The sequence below is a fragment of the Ceratocystis lukuohia genome, assembly GCF_044167205.1.
Source record: "Ceratocystis lukuohia strain C4212 chromosome Unknown Supercontig3_pilon, whole genome shotgun sequence".
Lineage (NCBI taxonomy): Eukaryota > Fungi > Ascomycota > Sordariomycetes > Microascales > Ceratocystidaceae > Ceratocystis > Ceratocystis lukuohia.
In genome coordinates, this window is record NW_027263522.1 from 1,172,707 (window position 1) to 1,192,532 (window position 19,826).

A 19,826-nucleotide genomic window follows, 5' to 3' on the forward strand; every position below is an offset into this window, starting at 1 on the left:
CTTCGGGATTCCGGGCCCGAAATTAGACGGTGACAGCTGTCGGAATATCTTGTTGCTCCGCCGAGTTCCGTTTGGCGATATCTAGAAATACTCTCAGGCGCCCGCCATCCCCCTCCCTTGCCCCCTTTGATACAACCGCTGTGCTTGCGATATGGTTGTTGGGATGCTCTTCCGCCGCCTGGCTACGGCCGCCCCGTCCTGGCGCCCCATGGCTCGGATATCTTCACCCGTCATTGCCGCTCCTGCTGTTGCATCGATTGCCAAGCCTTCTCTTGCGCTTCGGGGTATTGCTGCCCGGGCTTTCTCGACTACTCCCGCGCGCCCTGCTACTATCATGCAGGTCCTTCGTGTAGGTCCGCCCTTCTAAGCTGTCTTCTATACTCACGATACTTCCATCACCCCCATAGCTTTCTATATCTACAGTGCATGCAGAGTTGCAGCAATTGGCGTGCTTCTTCAGTCATATACGCAAATACTCTGCCTCCCTCTCTCCCTACCTCTGTACAAAACCGCTGACACTATCTTCAACCATAGGGCTGCCGCAAGGGTAAGCGCGCTCGTCACGCCACCTCCCCCGCTCTATCCAGTATCAACGCTCCTATGAAGAAGGGCGTCTGCCTCAAAGTCGGTATCGTGCGTCCCAAGAAGCCCAATTCGGGCGAGCGCAAGACTGCTCGTGTGCGTCTGTCAACTGGCAGAGTCATCACGGCGTACATCCCCGGCGAGGGCCACAACATCCAACAGCACAGTGTCGTTTTGGTTCGTGGTGGTAGAAGTCAGGATTGTCCTGGTGTGCGGTACCATCTGGTCCGTGGCGCCCTTGATCTGGTAAGTGTTGGTGAAATCTGGGAAATCTGACTTGGTGAGCTTATTCTAATTTGTCTGTCAAACCATAGGGTGGTGTCAACAACCGCATGACAAGCAGAAGCAAGTACGGGGCCAAGAAGCCTAAGAAGGCTACAGTTGCGTAATTTCAGCACCAAAAAGGCTAAATTACCACCGCCGCCGATATCATATACCCGCCTAGAAGTAGAGCCGGCCGTCGACTCTATACCAAAACTCTGTACCATATTGTAGCTTCATTTTTTGATTCTGTCTTTTTATTTTTTATTTTTCATGTTAAGCCGGAGATTCAATTCAAGAGAGGAATGGTGATACAGGACATGAGATGTATGCGTGCTAGAACAACAGTTGTCAAATTGGAGTGCTTGCCAGGGGCTAAAGCGAAAGTGTCCTATAAAACCCAGACATGCCACAGTCATGAAAGAGGGGAGAGAAAAGAGTCACATGGGCAGGAAACTAGAAAGGAACTTCTCCCTCATCCTTTCATCACACACATACTGTTGCACAGTCCGCGTTGTTAGTAGTGATCGGGCAACACAGTAGGATGATACAAATGAAGCGGGGACACATGGATTCATGTGCTTACCAAAGTACGCACGTATGAACGTACATTTACGTGCCCGTCACAGCCTTAGCATCACACTGATTGCTACCATAGTACATACGTATCAATGCTTGTTTGTCCGTGATTATTCCCAAGCATACACCAATGTATCAAGATGGGAAATCATTTCAACCAAGCTAAAGGTGGACGGATAAGCCAGTCCTAGCCCAGATCCTCTCGGGCGCTTGTTGTTGGGCGTGAATTTATGCAACGACTGATTCGAGGACTGGATGCACATAAGCTTGCGAGACAATCCTAGTTTACGGGAGGAGACAAAAAATGAAATAAGGCCAGGCGGCGCACTGCCGTCATATTCAAGGAAACGTTTCGTCATTGGCCATTGCAGAGTACCACCTCATGATGGGGGATCAGATAATAAAACAAAACAAAAAAGCAAAAAAAAAAACACAAAACTCCCTGGATAAGTTTCTGAGCCCAAAGCAAAAACCCGCGAGTACAAATAATAAAAACACACAAACATGGCTTATGGCATCAACAAACCTGATACATGTTGTCTAATAGGGACATTAAGAACGCCTGCCAGTAACAAAGAATTCAAAAGCAAAACAAGAGCTACTCATGTCTGGTTCTCGTAGCCTTCGGGCTTTTCCATGCCGTTGACATCGAAGAACTGAGAGGTGCCTGTTTTGTAGTTAGTTGGTGGCTTTCTGAAATAATGTAAGCAATGAGCAAAAACCTACAAGAATAGCCCTTCCAGTCAAAGTTATCTTTGGGATTGCAGTGGCATCGTAGATCCAGACGCTTCTTCTCGTTTGTAGGACAATGAGTGAAGGGGACGTGGTAATAGGCGATGTCATCAAAGAAGTGAATCTCATCTTTTTTGAGCATCAAACTAGCGGCAATAGAATGGACAGGGGCATCGCCCCAGCGCTCATAAAAGAAGCCGCTGTCCTTATCCAGAGAGTCAAAGTAGTCGAGATAAGCCTGGGAGCGCAGCCACGAAAGACTACCAATCTCAAAGTTGGACCACTATTAAAAACGGTGTTAGCAGAGTGGATGACGAGGGAAGAATGGGGAAATGCATACAAAATGGCAGCGGTTGTATGTCTCGCCGCCGTCATCGCTAAGGAATCCCATGGAATTGTCTTCAGCAATATGCTGGGGATAGTTCTTGATGAACTTCTTGGTGCTGTCCCACAGGGTGGGGATAGTTTCAATGTATTCGTACAGAGATAAAACAAAACTGTACTTCTTGCCACTCTCAGCCATGATGCGGAAGGGGTCGTAGTGAATATCGCAGAACAGCTCGATGGAGGGCTCGACACGCCAGTAGTATTCGTAGTTCATCATGATGGGCTGGCGAAAGAAGAAGCCAGACTCAAAGCGGCACATGTGACGGTAACTGACAGAGTCACCGTAGATAATCTTGCGCTCGGCCATGTCCTGACGGACCTTCTTTTCCTTGTCCATGTCAATCCAGTCGGGGTAGGACCAATGCTCCTTGGGAATTTCGGCATAATGAGCCTGGCCAGACACCAGCGACGAGGTAACCTTCTTGAAAGTAGAGTCAAAGGGCTTGTCGTTCATGAAAACCCAGTCGTAGTTGTATCGACGGTTGAAACGATCCTCGACCTGGCGGATGGACTTGGCAATGTCCCATACGTCGGAGTTTCGGGCTAAAGTGACAAAGGTGGCGTTCATACGGGGGCCCGGAGCTGTGCCGACCAGAATGTCATCCCAGCCGGGATCACCGGGGTTCATGGGCATCGGGAAATCGGCAGGGTCATAGGGGACGCCGACAGCAGGACGCTTGCCATCATTCTTGGGATCGGCGATGGGATGGCTAGGCGGAGAGGTAGTTTCGGAGCTGGTGGTAGGACGATTCTTGTTGAGAACAACGCCGTTGTAGCTGGAGCTGGAGAAGAACAGGAAGAGCGTGAGGGCCTAGATTGGCAAGCAAAGGAGACCGGGGTTAGCACATCAAGGCTCAAGGCTCTGTTTTTATTTTTTTTTTCCCGTGCGTAAAGGGTGTGCACAGTTAGCTAGCCAAAGCTTTTCAGAAGCAATCTGCTACACTATAGGGGCTATATTGGTGGGTTCCATACAAAGACAGCGATGACCAAGTATCGCGAATAGCGAGCACCGCCAGTAGAAATCATTGCGGCGGTGATGCAAGTTCTGAATAGGGGAAGCCAGAGAAGAAGAGAAAAACAGCACGCCTAAAGGTGAAGCAAGATGGTGTGGCGGCGGAATGGTTATTTCGAGCGAGGAAAGGAATGGAAAGGTAGTCTTCTTTAAACGAAACGTCGAGTGGAGGGGCGACTTCAATTGCTACAACAAACAAACAAAAGAAAACAGGGAGGAGCAAAGGGCCAGGGCTTGACGGGCCAGCATGTAGCCTGTAAGCAGCACCGAGACAGGCTATATAGAGCTGTCTTACAACTGTGCATCAGTGGCTCAGTAGCCCATGTTCCTTTGCCTCTCAGCCTCTGAATTTTTCCCGCTGTCGCCTGTTGTTTACACACCCCTTGCCTGCTGCTAATCAGCAACTTTGCTGTAGAGAAAAAGTACGCCATAGAGAGGGCATGGTACGAATTTTGTCTCCACAATAAGAAATAAGGGACTACACATTCCATCGACGGTACGTAACGGCGTCATAAGCTGACACGAGATTTGCTTCCGAAGCTGCCACTAGGAACTGGGGGATTGCTGAAGGGCACTAAGCGAGCGGCAGGCAGACCTTTTTTTTCGAGTCGATTCGGTTCGACTTCACTTTACCCGTTGCAGGGCGGGTGAGCGGGCGAACATAGATACTTGTACTAGTGTACTTAGGTACACTAGTATTCTGTGTACTTTTCACACGCCCTGTCTTGTACTCATATGTTTCGTGTTATGTACTTCATTGACTGTATAGTATGCACTACTACACTGCAGCGCTGCCTTATCTGCACCCAAGTCACAAGTCAAGTCAACCAAGCCAGCCTTGGCTTTATTGGTAGGTAGCTAGGGAGGGAGAGAGGGGAGACAACAGGTAGAAGGGGGGCTTCCTGCCATTGTACCTTATTGCACTCTTGTTCCCTCCACCGTCTGTGTGATATTTGACAGGATCAATAGACTTCTTGTTGAAAGACGGAACTGGCCAGGCTCTCTGACGCCGATACTACTGCGTACTCGAGTAGTGTGTATTTGTGCGCATGCAATTATTACGGTAATGCACTAAAATTATGGCTAATACAAGATACGGGCAAAGTACCCTCGTATCCTCCGTACGCCGTGTACTTTGCTGCAAAATATATTGAGCCGTATGCTGAACGACATTGGTATTGTGTACCCGAGACGCCCCATAAATGAAATACCAGTCTCACCCACAACTGGCAAAGCTAAATATTCAAACCACGTCCACTCAAATTAATCGTACCTGGAAGGAGGCCGGCCAACAGCGACTTCGCACTGCATGGGATAGACATACGTAAGCACATATGTATGCCCATTTCGCTTTCGACAGGGAACAAGCGCCGGCCGGTCTTACAAGCTCTAGCACCCACTAGACTAGCAGTTCTGTATTCTCAGCCTATTCCTCTTTAGGGTATTGCTAGCTGTAGAAGCCCTACTCTAGGTCGGGCCACGTTATCGTAGGCTGCGGATGGCACGGGGGTAATAGTAAGTAACAGGTGGGTGGGCGATGTGCAATAGAGATGGCTGTGTAGGGAGGGAAAGCAGAGATAAAGTCAGGGGCTGCTGCTAGAAGGGAGAGGTATGATGATGGTGCTTGTGAACGAAGACAAGGTGTATAACTCCGGGTATCTAATGACCGCCAGCCCAGACATGCTATTGACATGCAATTCACTTCACTACACAAAACAATATATACTAGGGTTAAAGTTGCTAGTGCCAGTCAGAAGTCTAGAGCGCATGTGGCTCATAAGTGTGGCAGACCATGTGAACGCCACGTCTGAAAGCAGTGGCGTTCCCAAATAAACCTTTTGAAACTGGTGCCCCGCTAAAAAGTTTGCCTTGAGAGGCATGGGCCGCCTTGGCCTTTCTCAATATTTGTGGCAACGTTTTGTTAATCCAACTTGTCTCTTCATCCCTAACCTCCAACCCTCTTCATCCTCATCCACCTGATCCACTTGATAGGCTGGTTGACTCTTCCAACCCAACAACTTCTATGCCAACTTGGCGATCTCCTTCCCTCCCTGCTCCACAAACCCCCATTCTTGCTGTGGCGCTCCTTGCATCAGTCCAAGGCTCGACTGGAATCTTGCTTGGAATTTGAGGGGCTTCTTGTCTCAGCTGCACAAAAAGCTACCCACTAGATTGATACAACATTGTTCCTTCTCTTAGTCAACAAGTAAGGTGACACTCCATCTGGCCCAGGCCATCTGCCAACTCAACAAGGGATGTGGGACTTTATTGTCTTGACATTTTCTTGATCTACCTCGCCATTGCAATACAAACAAACCTGGCAATGCGTGACACTAGTATCAACACTGCTAATACTCTCCTCTGAAACAGACGCCTCTCCTGCGAAGTTTACTGCTCGTCCTCCTCGAAATGGCATTCTCCAGCAATGGCCGGCACAATGCCACGGCTCCTGGCTTTTCCCAGGCGTACGATCCCTTTGCTGGCCTGTCTGGCGATAACGAAGGCGAGACTATCGACTTTGAAGATACCTATGATGGTCTAGGTGACAAGCTTCAAGAAACCGGAGATGACTTCAACGATGATACTTTTGGCGGAGGTAGTGGTAATGCCAGTGTCGGGCGCGACTTTGACTTCTTTGGCCAGACTGCTCGTGTGGCTAATGCTATGGAAGAGGAGCATTTGCGCTTCAATCGCCAGCCTGCCAATGCTGCCCCCCAGTCTGCATCGCAGCCAGCACAGCAGTCATCTTATTACACAAACAATTCTACCCCCCAGCATGTTGCGAAGCCTGTCCGGTCCGGGTATGAAAAGTACACTGAGCCTGACCCGGCAGACCTCCATGTTGACCTTAGTCTTTGGGGTATGGCCCCCTCCAAGCCGTCCCCTGCCCCTGCCCCTGCTGCTCCTGCTGCTGGCTCCATGTCGTCTATCCCCGTTACCTCTGGTCGCAAAATGATGAGCTTGGAGGAGGTTGAAGCTGCTATGCGTGCTGGAACTCAGGCGGCTCCGCAGACTTCCGTCGCTCCCCAAGCTCAACAGCACCAGATGCCGGCACCTATTCCCGGGCTTCCTGAGCAGGACTTTTTGTACGCCAAAATTAAGTCGGCCGAGGTCCAGCCTCAGATTCAACAGCAAGGAATGTTCCACGAAGGCCAGCAGATTCTCCCCCATCTGATGAACCCCCACGCTCAGCAGCAGCACATGCAAATGCTCCAGCGAGCTCAAATTATGGGCCTTAAGCCTGGCCAAGTAAATGCGAGCCAGCTCATTGCTATGCAGGTGCAGCACGCCCAGGGCCATAACCGCACTTCTTCGGCTATGGGCGGCCAGAACCCCATGCTCAATGTGTCTTTGACGGCCGAGGAAAAGGCCATGTTCCTGGATCAGGAGACTAAGAGAGCTAAGCGCAACCACAAGCTTTGGCTCCTTTCTAAAGACAACGGCCTGATGACCCACCAGGATAAGAATTTCATCACCCGTATCCAGCTTCAGCAGTTGGTGACTGCTACTGGCATCTCTTCTGATCCCAACGACGAGGCGGCTCTCAATGACGACTTTTACTACCAGGTTCATGCCTCTATCAGTGGTGGTCATCGTATGAACCCCAACCAGCCCCTCAACAACTTTGCGCAGACGTATCTGAATCAAACTGGCAATCGCCACGGACGTCGCCAGGGCCGCTCGGGTGAGAACCACGTTCAGCGGATGGAGCAGCAGGTTCAGCGCGCTGTAGAGGCTGCCAAGAATAAACCTAAGCAGCCTCAGCTGGTTGTTGCGGGCAGTCTGGGTAAAATCTCGTTCAGCAATGCAAAGACGCCAAAGCCTCTGCTTAACATTCGTAAGCTTGAGAGCAACGATAAGAAAGCCCCTAGCACGTCAGTGTTAGATCGAAAGGCTGTGCTACGGAATATCGAAAAGGTATATGAGACTCTGATGAAGCTTGAAGACCATAGTCGCCTGATGCCCCGCCCCCCTATGCCTGGCTCGGGCATTGATGAAGCCGAGTACCAGGACCAGCACAACGAATGGTCTGAGAAGGCACAGGGTTACAACAACACGCTATGGGAGGCTCTCAAGGTCCATGAGCCTATTGGTGCTACTGCTGTCCACCCTTTTATTGCTTTCCTGTCCTTTAACAAGGGCAAGAAAGCTATTCCTCGCGTGTTCAGCTTTGCCTCTATTGAGCAGCGGACTACCATTCTAACCATGATTGTCTACCATCTGGACAAGTTGGATGTGGTTGCTGGTGCCCAGATTGATACCGGCGAGGTCGCCTTGAATGCTGCCCTGCGTGAGAACATAGACCTTTTCTCGACTACTGTTATGCCCTCTTTGTTCCGGTTCCTGAACGACTCTGATCTGAGTATTGTCGATGGTCTCCTCGACCTGATCTCCACATCGCTAAATCTGGATCTCATCGCCCGCACCCGCATTGGAACCTCAATGCTGACTCTTATTCTGAGTCGGGCTGAGCTACTCAAGCAGGCTGGTGGTGGCAACCCCGGCCTGTGGTCTAAGTGGGACAAGACCTTTGGCAACTTCTTTGACACGCTCTCTCCCTCGCTGCCGTTCATCTTCCCTGGTAGCGTTGTCTCGGGCGAGGATATTTACGTGTGGCAGCTGCTGGCGGCTATTGGTGTGAGCGCCTCGCCTGAGCAGCAGCAGAGGCTGGTTCTATCTGTCAAGGATCGTGTGCTTAGCACCGTTGCCCATGCTAAGACTCTTCCCCACCCCATGTCTTCCCAGAGACTGTCTAACGTCAACCTATTCATGCAGTCTATTGGCCTTGATGTCGAGCTTCTTGGTTAGGGGCGGGATTTAGGACTTGTGCCGCAAATCTTGGTTTCGTTTCTATCCCTTTGTTTTCATTTGCAGCATTTTGCCTTCCTGTTTTCCGCTTTTAATGCTAATACGGGGTCTGACACCGTTTGACCTGCATAAAAGAGGCCGGCGCTTATTTATAGCCGTAAGTCCCTCCAGCTGGCTTAGACCTTTCTTTTCGCAAAGTCTTTCCCTGGAAGCTGAACAAGTGATGTTGTCTTGGAACACAGAGAACTCTCTAACACTTGCCTTCGAAAGATTAAAAAAAAAGATTTTGCATTTCAACTTCCATTTCATTCTGCTATCTGCATGCAGTTATACAGACACCTGATACAATTGGATTGGTTTGATTCTGGTGACTGGTTGTCTTTTAATCGTACCTCTAATAAAGTTTTCTGTTTCACTTTGGCGAGAGGAGCTGCTTCGTAAATGCATGTTCTATAATCCAAGTCTTTCTTTGCTCCCCTCCCCGCCCGTCAAATGCATATATTCCCCAAGCCATGATCCATAACCCCCCCCCCCCCCCCTATCTCTAATCTAACACCATCGCCGTTGCCCCTGACATCCCCTTGTGTGACACTGCGTCAAAAGCAACTTGCTTTCCCTTAGCCTCGCTCTTTATTTTGGAATTGTTCAGTGACTCTGCCACTGCATTCGGCCGCTTGGAACCGCTGACTGCCTCCAGCAGCCGTACATCGTCCCAGCGAGTTTCGAGTTCCCGGAAGGTATTGCTAAGTTTGTTGACGGGATCGGGCTTAATCTTCTTCAGCTTCTCCTTGTCATCGCCAGCCTCGGCTGATGGCGGCGCATTGATGCCGTTGCGCAATGGTAGTAGCGTCTCTTCGTATGCATCCCAGGCCTCGTCGAAGTTTTCGTCAGTGTATGCCAGCTTACGCCAGCGTTCAGCCTGCACTGCTCGCAGGCGATCTGTCATGGTTTCAGTGACAATCGCATCGCCGCCTTCGCCGGCTGTCTTGACTGTCATGTGAATGGCTCGTCCAGCTCCAGCACCTGCCCCTGCTGCTCCGTTAGCTGAAGCGGAAGCTCCGGCAGCTTCCTTGGCCGAGGACTGGGCCGTGGCCTTGTCGAGTTGGGAGAGGGCATCAACGTGATGGAGCTGTGGGCGGAGGTGGATGAAGGAGTTGACGGGTGTAAAGTGTAGCTCATCTATAGCGTGCGCGTGCAGTTCAAGTAGTTAGACAAAGCTCTTGGTTAAAAATAGCGTGGCATCGCACACGGGGCATCCAGAGCGGTCCGGGCTTTGAATCATCGGGTTAGCCTTACCTTCGTGAAATGCGCCTACCATATACGTTACGGGCTTGGCATTGGGCTCCTGGCCGCCTAGAGTTTGCATGTGCAGTACACGGCCTTGGCGTGCCTCGTCAGCCCAGTCCCCGCCACTGCGCATCAAGTCCTCCTTCCGCCTTCCCGGTCCTCCAGGTCTTGTAGGCGGAGCACCCACTCCGAAGCCACCAGCTAGGCCGTGGCTGCCTCCACCCTTGGCGGCCATGCTCTCGGACAGGACCTTTCCATACTGCATGCCGCGGTCGCGATCGTAACCGTCCATGGTGTTTAACGGTAGATCAACTTCGACCATGCCGGTGTTGCCCTTGATGCGCATTTCGTGTGGCGGCGCCTCAAAGGGTCGCGCATCGGGACCACGGCGGTTGAGCTGCTGAAGGACGAGAAGCTGCTGGTTGGGCGGCAGGGCGGGATTGATGAAGACATCAAAGGTTGAGACGATGGGGTCGTCATCCTCGTGGTTGGGAGACATGGCGGGGGTGTGTGTGTGTGTGGGGAAAGCAAGGTAGAAGTGTGCCCGCTTGTCTGATTATTGGGCGTCCCTATTAATAGAAAGCAAGAAAAACAAAAATCTAGTGGCGTTAACGAAGAAGGTCGTGAATAGAATGGAGCCAATGGAAGAAATCGTTGCCTCGTCATCAACGTAGAAGATGTTCATCAAGATGAGTATCTCCATGTCGCCTCGTTTTTTAGGTGGGGCTCGCTTATCGATAAGCCACTCGCAGCTTATGCCCTTCGGCTCTCTTCATGAACTACTCATACATTACACATTTTGATCTTTTTTTTTTGCCTTGCACACCTTGTTTGCCTACAGCACAACCCCCCTCTTTTCGATTCTAACATCATGGCCAAGAAGAAGAACTTCACGCATAACGTACGTGACGATGACGTTGAGGCTCCTAGGACTCTCGAGGATGGCCAGACCATTGCCCGCGTTTTGAAGGCTACCAGTGCTAATGCCTGGGAGTGCGAACTGCCCAGCAAGAAGAATATATTAGTCCAGCTTCAGTCTAAGTTACACAACAATGTGTGGGTGCGCCGTGGAGGCTTCGTGCTGATCGGGCTTTACCCCGAAGCCGAGGTGACGAGCAAAATAATGGGCGAGATTGTCAACGTGGTGTTGGACGAGAAGAAATGGCGCAAGATGCCGTACTGGTAAGGGCCGGTATATTGGTAGTAGGGGCTGGCGCTAATTGTACCTGTACTGACATTATCATTGATAGGCCCAAGGAGTTCCCGTTGAGGACATTCGTCGATGACGACAGCGAAGAGGAAGAGTCCAACATGGGCAAACTTCCCCCGAGCGATTCCGAGGATGAAGACTGAAAATTGGACATACACGCATTCGAAATAACACACTTTCTCATACACACTATATACATTCATGCAACACTAAACATGTTATAGGCCACTTGATGGGATGTAAAACACAGACACTGGGAAGCGGGGTGCATGCGAGCTGGTCTTTCGAACCTTTAGTTGGCCTTCTTGTCGCTTTCAACCACGATACTTGCTTCAGGTATCAATGGCGTTTCGACTCTTCTTGAGAAGGAGAGCCGGTCCACAATCAACAGCCCTGTAACGACGACCATAGAGCTAAATTCAGTGCTAGGAAAGACGTTCCACGCCCATTCCTGAGCCACCCAGAGAACAGTGATCCCAAAGGGGTCCAGGCCGGCATACCACAAAAGGAATGGAGTAGACCATGCAATGTACACGTAGAACTGGTAATGTAGCGAACGGGCAAACAGCATGCCGGCGTTGGTCGCAGTCAAAATAACCGCCATGATGAACTGCGAGTTGACTCTTTGCGAGATTAGCTGCTCCTCCTTCTGCGAAAAAGGCAATCTAAAGGCCAAAATGCCGAGTACCAGCTTGTAGAACGGAACCTTGGACGGCTCCATCCACCGGAAGTTGATAAAAGACAGCATATTCAGGACATAGCAGGCTGCCAGGAATATTGCCAGCGACTGGCTGAGGAACGCCTCCTCGGGCAGGAAGCGCAGATTGACTGTCCACTCGTATTTGAAAACTCGTGTCAACTCGAACGCCCGCGATACATATGCTGGAGGATCAGCCTTTAGGAACGGAACGGCAATGGCAATATGAAGCTGGACAATTAAAACGGCAAGACGGAAGGCACGGCGGAGTCCACAGCCAAGAAATAGAACAACACCAACGCCAGGAAGGGCGGTCAATAGTGTCATTTTGACTCCTAAGCCAAAGGCGTAGGCTAGAGTACCTAGTGACCACAGCCGGTTCTGCCATAGGAAAATCGCAAGCCACAAGAAGAACACGGCAAAGCAGTCGTTGAAGCAGCGCAGCATAAAGATGCTGTGGAGCCGCTTAGAGAGCACGAGGAGCGGGAAGAGATAGGGTGGTGCCCTAGCTTTGCGGTAGCAGGCAAAGACGATAGCTAGCGTGGCCATGTATAATACGGCAAAAAGCTGCTGTGCTAGAAATATGTTTGTGCCCTTGTTGGTGAGGCGGTACAGGGTCATGTAGATCCATACATGGGCAGCAGGATAGACCAGAGGCCCCGTGTTGCCTTCAATATTGGTGTATATGCGCTCGCCCTCGGCAACCTGCTGCATTTGCTGCATGTACGCCACCCAATCGATCTCGGTGTCTGTGTAGCAAGACAAGTCAGCGGTTGGTTTCATAGAGTATTAGGATACCATGAGCGAATGGGCTAAAGAACACAACTTACAGGCCACCTTCCAGATAACTAGCACGCAAAGTACAGCATCGCCTAGCCATAGCCCTGGGGCAATATATCTAGAGAGTGGATGACGGCCAGTCGCCACGTCAGTCACGAACGAGAGCGGCGATGTAGCTCTAGGGGCGGTCATTGCGGACGGTGATGGAGACAAAAGAGATGACGTGCAATGGATAGGAGATACAAGCACGAGCTGGCCTAGCTCTTTAGCTCTTTACACACTATTGCTGTATAGACAGGGATGGAAAAATAGCGCCACACCATGGCTGAGCGCCACACTTTACCGCCCTATTACTACCATAATTACCCGGTGATGTCTGCCACCAACTCGGCTACTCTATTCGCACAGCCATAGCTTGTCTGGTAACCGTACCCGCCATGACCATAGTTGTGAATAATCTCAAGCTTCCTGCCATCCACGTCCACCGTCTCCCTCTCTAGTCTTACGCCGCCCTTGCGCACTGGACGCAGGCCCACTCCGTGTCTGATGACATGCAGTGCTTCAATGCCTTTTCCGCCCGTCAATGACGGTTCCATCTCAACGGCACGTTTCATTATCCGCGTAGCAATATTAGGATCTGGGGTTTCGTTCCAGTTGCCCACGTCGTATGTGCCTCCAAGGACCGTGCCGCCGCCCGCTGCACGCTGCATGACATAGGAAACCTCGGTGGGCCCGTCTTCTGTACCGCTTGACACAGCCATTCTCGCGGCCTCGTTGGCTACGAGAACGATCTGCCCCCGGGCTGGGACCATGCTGTCGTCCATAACCCCCCCAAGGGTCTTGGCTGACAGGCCGGTGGCATTGACAACAATAGTAGCTGGTCTGCCGCTGTCGTGCGCAGATGCGGCTTCGGAAATGTGCAATATGTCGCGACGATGAAACTTGACCCCGTTTTGTAGACATTTGCTCTGAAGCCAGGGGAGGTATATCTGCACATTGATACACACGGAGCCGAATTCACAGCCCGAGTCATAGCCTACCGGGGTTTCTGATGAATCAAGGGACCGGAAGTCTTCAAAGAGTTCTTTGTACCATGGATTTCTGTGGAAGAGAGCATCATATGCGACTGCACTTTCTGGTAGAAGATCTTTGTGACGGCGGTACACCCGCGCCTCTGTGGATAGATAGTCAGAATGGATAGCTGTTTAAGTCATTGGTACGTTCAGGGGCCCAGACAACTTACTCTGTAAGTGGATGCCAGCAGAGAGATCCTCGACGGCGAGTCTCCTTAGCTCTGGCCATGTTTCCCTCTCCCACCGGCTGCCTGGGGCATTGGACATGCTTTGGCTCATGTCAGACCTAAGGTACAAAAAGGACATAAAAAAGCAGGCTAGGTTTGGACACTCACGGCAGGACATTAGCCCCGGCCCAAGGCGAGGCGTAGTTAATGTGGAAGTCGCCAGGCATATGGCGAGCAATGACGGTCACATTGTTCTTGGGGTTTTTGGAGAGCAGGTATGCTGACGTCAACCCGATCACGCCGGCTCTGTCTCGTGGCTGTCTGTTAGCTTGTGGTGTAGTTGGAGCCAGCGGCTTTTGGCTTGGTGTCGGCTACTGAGACGCACGTACCCCAGTACAACAATGTCGACCTGCTGAGACATGGTGCAGACATGCATGTGCACAAAATAACCTGTTTTACAAGTGGCTCTTATCACGAGACAGATGCAGGGAAAAGATAAGGGATACGCAGACTTTATGCTGCGGTACAGCTTTAGTCTAGCTACTGTTACAATAGCTTTCCAAAGCTTGGTAACTTTTTTACTGCCGCGGACACAGCGGTGATGATTCATCTAGTAATCCTGCCATTAGTGCCATGGCTCGCCGAAAGACAGACGTTTTCTCTGCTTTTCCGCGGGCGAGAACTCCAGGTGCGCCTTCAGGGTTAGGCTAGGGTTGCTAGGGTACGCTGAGCTGGTACATCATGAGTCTTTACCCCACCTCGTCGCATGGCATCGGCTTGTCGGCATAGTCTCCAAACCTCAAATTTGTTAGCTAGCATTTGTCCTTCATCCTACGACGTGGAGAATGGGTAGGCCTTCCTAGAACTTGTGCTATCCTGCGGCATCTAGCAAGTGTGCCGCTTCGCTATGGGACACAAGAAGATGAAAAAAAAAAAACAGAGAAAAAGGTCTCTAGTCCAAGCGCTCAACGGCCTAAAAAGAGGGGTCATTGATGCTTGTGATAACACTGCAAACTAAGATACCAGAGTCACAACACTGTATCTCTGTTCCCCTGTGACAAAGCTCCTCGCGTTCACGCGGATAGAAGCAGCTCACCGCTCCTTCTCTTCTCTCGTAATCCACTCACGATGACTCTATTACTCAGGGCATACTACACCACTTGTTCATACGATCGCTTGCTCGTGGATAAGCCGTGGATTCCAGCACTTGATATCTATTCTCCAACAGCCCGGCCGTGACAGTCAGTGCTCACGTGGGACTCCTTTTCAATCTCAGAATTTGTTTAGTGCTAGCGCTCCAGGTTTCCTTGGGCTGACATTCTAAGCCCCTTGTTTGATATTGGGTCTATTTGCTAGTGTGACAGGATGGGAGAATGGAGAAGGGAGAAGGGAGGAGGGAGGAGGGAGGAGGGAGGAGGGAAGGAGACGAACCAGAAGTATAACAAGGACAGCACTGTTCTCTATGTATCAAGACTTATGATGCTCAGACAGGCCCATTTTTTATGCCTAGAAGACTGGCACAAGCTCTCTATAAAAAATAATAGGAGAACAAGTTAGTGGGCTCCTTTTGGAGGACAGAGCAAAAAAGATATCTAAGATAAAAGATCAAGGCAAAAAGGCAGTTGCTTGAGACTCCTTCTTTCCATTCTGGCTCTTTGTCTTGTCTTGATCGAGCAACTTCCATTCTTGCCCATTTTGGCTCAAGTTCTCATAAGCCCTATTATCGAACCTTTGCTTCTTTTTGATCTCTAAAAGAATCAACGCCCTTCGTCGTCGACTTTGATTTGATTAAGCATGCACTTGTCTTGTTAGGGTTCTAATCGCTTACACCGTGAAAGAAGGGGCTTTATTTATATACCAAGACACTCGAACTAAATACTACCACACATAAACACAATATAAAACACGCATAGCTCAAGTATGACTATGACAGGAGACTCTAATGCCACAGACTTTTCTGGCTTTGAGACCATGACTACCGATTCAGCCGAGTTGCCAGCCGCCTCGTCTCCAGATGTCATTATCTCACACCCCACGCCAGACGAGTGCTCGCACGTCTACACTCTGACCTCTGCCGATTGGGGAGCCGCTTTGCCAACCCGCGCCGACTACATCCGCCGTGAAAAGTTTCTCACCCACTTGCCACTCTCCCAGCGGGGCTCAGCCCGGCAATGGATTCTCACAACGACCGGCACACCTGGGACTCGGCCGATTCTCTCTTCGTGCGATACGCTGCGTCGTCGGGGTCTGGTGGCCATGGACGGGACGGTCGACGAGGTGGAAGTGCAGGCTATCGGAGCCGTATTTACAGATCCTGCCTTCCGGGGCCGTCGATATGCGCAGCGGCTTATGCAGTTGCTGCAGCAGGAAATGGAAGCACCAGCTAGCGATACAGGGCATGTGACGCCTGGTCTTTCGGTGCTATTTTCAGACATCGGTAAGACGTTCTACGCTAAGCTGGGCTGGAATGTGCACGAGAGTCGGCACGTAGAGATCCGCCCATCAATAACAGGACTCTCAGGGGCGGCCGAAGGAGAGTCGCAAAAAGCACAGCCCCTGAGAATGCACGACCTAGCAGAGTTGTGTGTCTTGGATGAAGCGGTGCTGCGTAAAGCCATGGCTAAATCGACCGAGACAGCCATCGCGCTAATCCCGGACTACGACACAATGCTCTGGCACCATCTACGCGAAGACTTCATGACCACTACTCTCTTTGAAAAGAGCCCTGCTGTCCGAGGCGCTATTTCTGGCCCTGTAGGGGCCCGTGTATGGGCTGTCTGGGTCCGTAGTTACTACTCGGGCGCTTCAGATCCAAAAGATAACACCATGCATATCCTGCGCCTGGGCTTTGAAGACCAGGAAAATATGTCGAACAGCGAGCTGGCGGAGCAACTGACAGGAATTCTCGATATTGCCGTCAAAGAAGCCCACGAGTGGGTGACGTCGTCGGTGCATATGTGGAATCCGCCAGAGCAAGTCATCGGGGCTTTAGAGAAGACTGGCATTGAGTTTAGTATGGTAGATAGAGAGGAGACAAGCATTCCTAGTGTCATGATGCATGGAAAGTTCCATGGCAAGACGGCCAACAAGTGGATTATTAATGAGAAGTTTGGGTGGTACTAGATTATTTTGGACGCAAGCCGCTGGTAGGCATAGCTGCGTAGACCAAGGCGAGAAACGGAGAGATCAGGAGGGGGGGGGCGGGGTGGGGATGGGAGAAGAGGAGACACACCACAACCGTATCTCGATAGTTCTTTTATTTGGTGCTTGATGCACAAGACCAGCAACAGCAATACAAACAAACGACATGTCCACATGAACCGGCTCTTCCCAAGGTCTCCGAATTGAAGTCTCCAAGGTACAATAGACCAAGCAAGACGAAGGAAAAGAAAAAGGGCATTTAGTTCATGTCACCGACCGAACCGTCTCTTTTGCCGTCTCTATTAATCATTCATTGCGTACATCTTTTGTTTTACTCCCCAATCCTCCTAATGAACCCAGCCTCCCCTCTTGGTATAACGTATCGCCCTTTAATGACCGTGACCGTCATCCTGTTGCATCTCAGGATCCAGCTTAATCAACGTATCGATACGCATGATGCTGATACACGCTTCGACTGCCGACTTGAACTGGCGGATCTTGCTCATACTAGGCTCTAGCACGCCGGCTTTCATCGAGTCGACGACCTTGCCCTGCGCCAGGTCTAAGCCGTAGTTCTTATAGGCCTTCTTGCGAGCTGCGGTCTTCTCATCATCCTGCGAGTCGCCCTCGGGAGCTCTCTGGGAGACAGCATGTCTAGAACGCAGTTGCGCAACCAACTCTGAGGCATCCTTGGCAGCATTGATAGCCAGAGTCTTAGGAATGACTAATAGGGCCTGTGCAAACTCGCCAATGGCCAGTTGCTCGCGTGACCCGACAGTGCCAGCAAACTCCTCTAGGTAAATGTGCAGAGCTGTCTCGACGGCACCGCCGCCGGGTACCACAGCACCACTCTCTAGGGCACGCTTGACAGCACAGAGGGAATCATGGACAGAGCGCTCCATCTCGTCCAATTGGAAGTCGTTAGGGCCACGAAGAATGACTGAAGCTGAGCTGTGGGCTTTGGTGCCCTTGATCATAATGCACTCGTCGTCGGAAATCCGCTCCTGCACAACCTCTTCGGCATAGCCTAGGTAGGAAGTCTCAAACTTTTCGTCGCCGTTCAGGTCGGAAAGAGTGCTGAGAAGAGTGGCACCAGTGGCCTTTGCAATACGGCGCAGGTCCTCCTTCTTGCAGCGCCGCACGGCCATGGCACCGCGCTCGATGAACATCTTCATGACAAGGTCATCGATGCCCTTGGTAGTTAGAATGACGTTGGCACCAGCCTTGAGTATCATTTCTACACGCTCCATGACCATGCCGGACTCGCGTGCGCGAATCTGCTCCAGCTGCTGCGGGTCGTCGATGGTAATCTGAACACCTAGCTTCATGCGCTCCTTTTGGAGGTTCATGTCTAGCACGGCAATTTTGGCATCTTGTATCCGAGTCACCATGGCCTGCGAGGCTACAGTGCAGTTGAGAGCGTAGCCCTTGACCAAAATCGACTCCTTGGTACCCTTACCGTGGGCCTTAAGGATGTTGACGGCCTTGACAGGGGCCTTGATCTCGTTCTTACTGGTGACAGTCTTGACAGCCATCATAGCGTCAACGACCATGTTGGCGAAAAAGTCGCCATCAGCGCCGATAATTTTGGATGACATGGAGGTCTTGGCAATATTCAAGAGGGGCTCGCGGCCTAGGCTCTCGACCTTCATGCTAATGTTTTCGTTCATGTACTTGACGGCTTCACGGATAGCCAGGCGGTAGCCGGTGATGATGGTAGTGGGGTGTATCCGGTTCTTCATGAGCTCATTAGCCCGACGCAGCAGCTCGGCAGCGATCAAGACAACAGAAGTGGTGCCATCACCAACCTCCTTGTCCTGCTGGTGGGCAAGGTCGACGAGAATCTTGCCGGCGGGGTGCTCAACATCTAGTAAGGACAGGATCGTGGCTCCATCGTTGGTGACAGTAACATCCTAAGCGTAGCAGGGAATAGTCGTTAGATTAGAGTTGTTGATGGGCAATGTATGGACAATTGAAAGGGGGAGGAAGGGGGTGGAGGGATGGGAGGGGAGGGGAGGGGAGGGGAGGGAGGAGGGGCAGTCAAGAGGGGAGAATAGCTTACACCAATGTCATCAACCATCATCTTGTCAAGGCCACTAGGGCCGAATGAACTCTTCACCACATTGGCGATGGCTTGCGTAGCGGCGACTAAGACCCAGCAAAGCAAAACTGTTAGCAAGGGGAAGCTTTGGAGGGGCAATTTTTAAGGTGCACACACCGTTCTGATCGCGAATGTCGCTGCCAGAAATCTTCTGACCACCCAAAAATAGGGTGCCGTTCCCTGACTGTTCGAAAAGGGAGCCCATGACGATGAGAATATATGAGGTGGGAAATAGGGGCGGGAAAGAAACAATTAAAGAAGCGGAAGGTTGAAGGTTATTAAAAAAAGTCGTGATGCAGAGCAAACGAACACGTTCAGAAGGCGATGTGCTTCTCTCAGCTTCTCTATGCTCCTTTTGCAATTTTCCAGCTGTCGGCCAGCTGCTCGCAGGCCGCTTTGTCACCTTGTACTTGCTTGTATAACATAGCGCTATTACCCATTAGACGATACAATACGTTTTCACAAAAAAGTGGATAAGCTGCTACTCTCCTTGATATCAACTTTGCTTTGCCAGGTGACATAATCAACCACCAGATAATCAATCAGGCCTTCTCCTGTTGGGAGCTGAGCCCCTCCTTTTCTTTACCTTCTCAGCTCTCCACTAGTTTGGGTTCTCAGATTAAACTTTTCTCTTCTGCACAAGTCACAAGCTCAATGCCTATCCTGCATTTTGATTGGCACGATAAGCATAGGTACACAGAAAATTAGCGAGTCACTCTTATCACAAACAAAGCACCTGCCTGCCCTCCAAAATTACCCCTCCAAACGCGCCACCCTGAGGCTGGGCTTGAGCTGGCTTCTTCCCCTCAGTGTTAGGCCTAAAGCCGAGGGCCCCAAGACCTAAAAGAGTCAACTAAAAGCTGCCGATAAGGCCTATCTATCTATGTGTGTATGTGCTGTATCTGTGCAGATCAAAGGAGAGCAGAAATCGGCCGGCAGGGTTCAATCGAATGTTACCGCCGTCGACTCACTCATCTCTATTTTAACTTTGCTATAACTCCCTGCTTA

The 19,826-nt window shown here is 51.0% G+C and overlaps 9 protein-coding genes across 9 annotated transcripts; 4 read left to right on the forward strand and 5 right to left on the reverse strand.

The window, feature by feature from the left end:
- Nucleotides 1-208: 208 nt before the first annotated feature.
- HOO65_030308 (mitochondrial 37S ribosomal protein uS12m) lies at nucleotides 209-971 on the forward strand (the record flags this gene model as incomplete). Its single annotated transcript, XM_071002375.1, has 3 exons — nucleotides 209-349; nucleotides 535-828; nucleotides 897-971. The coding sequence occupies 3 exons, from the start codon at nucleotides 209-211 to the stop codon at nucleotides 969-971; spliced, it is 510 nt and encodes a 169-aa protein (XP_070859987.1).
- Nucleotides 972-2,024: 1,053 nt separating this feature from the next.
- HOO65_030309 (glycolipid 2-alpha-mannosyltransferase) lies at nucleotides 2,025-3,567 on the reverse strand (the record flags this gene model as incomplete). Its single annotated transcript, XM_071002149.1, has 4 exons — nucleotides 2,025-2,089; nucleotides 2,149-2,437; nucleotides 2,495-3,352; nucleotides 3,514-3,567. 4 exons carry the CDS (start codon nucleotides 3,565-3,567, stop codon nucleotides 2,025-2,027), a joined length of 1,266 nt encoding a protein of 421 aa, XP_070859988.1.
- Nucleotides 3,568-5,962: 2,395 nt separating this feature from the next.
- On the forward strand, nucleotides 5,963-8,362 carry HOO65_030310 (Topoisomerase II-associated protein PAT1; the record flags this gene model as incomplete). The annotated part of the gene is made up of 1 exon (XM_071000370.1): nucleotides 5,963-8,362. One exon carries the CDS (start codon nucleotides 5,963-5,965, stop codon nucleotides 8,360-8,362), a length of 2,400 nt encoding a protein of 799 aa, XP_070859989.1.
- A 544-nt stretch (nucleotides 8,363-8,906) lies between these two features.
- HOO65_030311 (DNA-directed RNA polymerase III complex subunit Rpc37) lies at nucleotides 8,907-10,148 on the reverse strand (the record flags this gene model as incomplete). Its single annotated transcript, XM_071002241.1, has 2 exons — nucleotides 8,907-9,541; nucleotides 9,659-10,148. 2 exons carry the CDS (start codon nucleotides 10,146-10,148, stop codon nucleotides 8,907-8,909), a joined length of 1,125 nt encoding a protein of 374 aa, XP_070859990.1.
- Nucleotides 10,149-10,520: 372 nt separating this feature from the next.
- Nucleotides 10,521-11,002, forward strand: HOO65_030312 (translation initiation factor 1A/IF-1; the record flags this gene model as incomplete). Its single annotated transcript, XM_071002426.1, has 2 exons — nucleotides 10,521-10,831; nucleotides 10,900-11,002. The coding sequence occupies 2 exons, from the start codon at nucleotides 10,521-10,523 to the stop codon at nucleotides 11,000-11,002; spliced, it is 414 nt and encodes a 137-aa protein (XP_070859991.1).
- Nucleotides 11,003-11,151: 149 nt separating this feature from the next.
- HOO65_030313 (uncharacterized protein) lies at nucleotides 11,152-12,339 on the reverse strand (the record flags this gene model as incomplete). The annotated part of the gene is made up of 1 exon (XM_071000371.1): nucleotides 11,152-12,339. The coding sequence occupies one exon, from the start codon at nucleotides 12,337-12,339 to the stop codon at nucleotides 11,152-11,154; it is 1,188 nt and encodes a 395-aa protein (XP_070859992.1).
- A 359-nt stretch (nucleotides 12,340-12,698) lies between these two features.
- Nucleotides 12,699-13,997, reverse strand: HOO65_030314 (FAD-dependent oxidoreductase-like protein; the record flags this gene model as incomplete). The annotated part of the gene is made up of 4 exons (XM_071002228.1): nucleotides 12,699-13,510; nucleotides 13,580-13,695; nucleotides 13,745-13,897; nucleotides 13,966-13,997. 4 exons carry the CDS (start codon nucleotides 13,995-13,997, stop codon nucleotides 12,699-12,701), a joined length of 1,113 nt encoding a protein of 370 aa, XP_070859993.1.
- A 1,499-nt stretch (nucleotides 13,998-15,496) lies between these two features.
- On the forward strand, nucleotides 15,497-16,699 carry HOO65_030315 (Lysine acetyltransferase; the record flags this gene model as incomplete). The annotated part of the gene is made up of 1 exon (XM_071000372.1): nucleotides 15,497-16,699. The coding sequence occupies one exon, from the start codon at nucleotides 15,497-15,499 to the stop codon at nucleotides 16,697-16,699; it is 1,203 nt and encodes a 400-aa protein (XP_070859994.1).
- Nucleotides 16,700-17,106: 407 nt separating this feature from the next.
- On the reverse strand, nucleotides 17,107-19,023 carry HOO65_030316 (T-complex protein 1 subunit alpha; the record flags this gene model as incomplete). Its single annotated transcript, XM_071002035.1, has 3 exons — nucleotides 17,107-18,630; nucleotides 18,780-18,865; nucleotides 18,936-19,023. The coding sequence occupies 3 exons, from the start codon at nucleotides 19,021-19,023 to the stop codon at nucleotides 17,107-17,109; spliced, it is 1,698 nt and encodes a 565-aa protein (XP_070859995.1).
- Nucleotides 19,024-19,826: the final 803 nt, after the last annotated feature.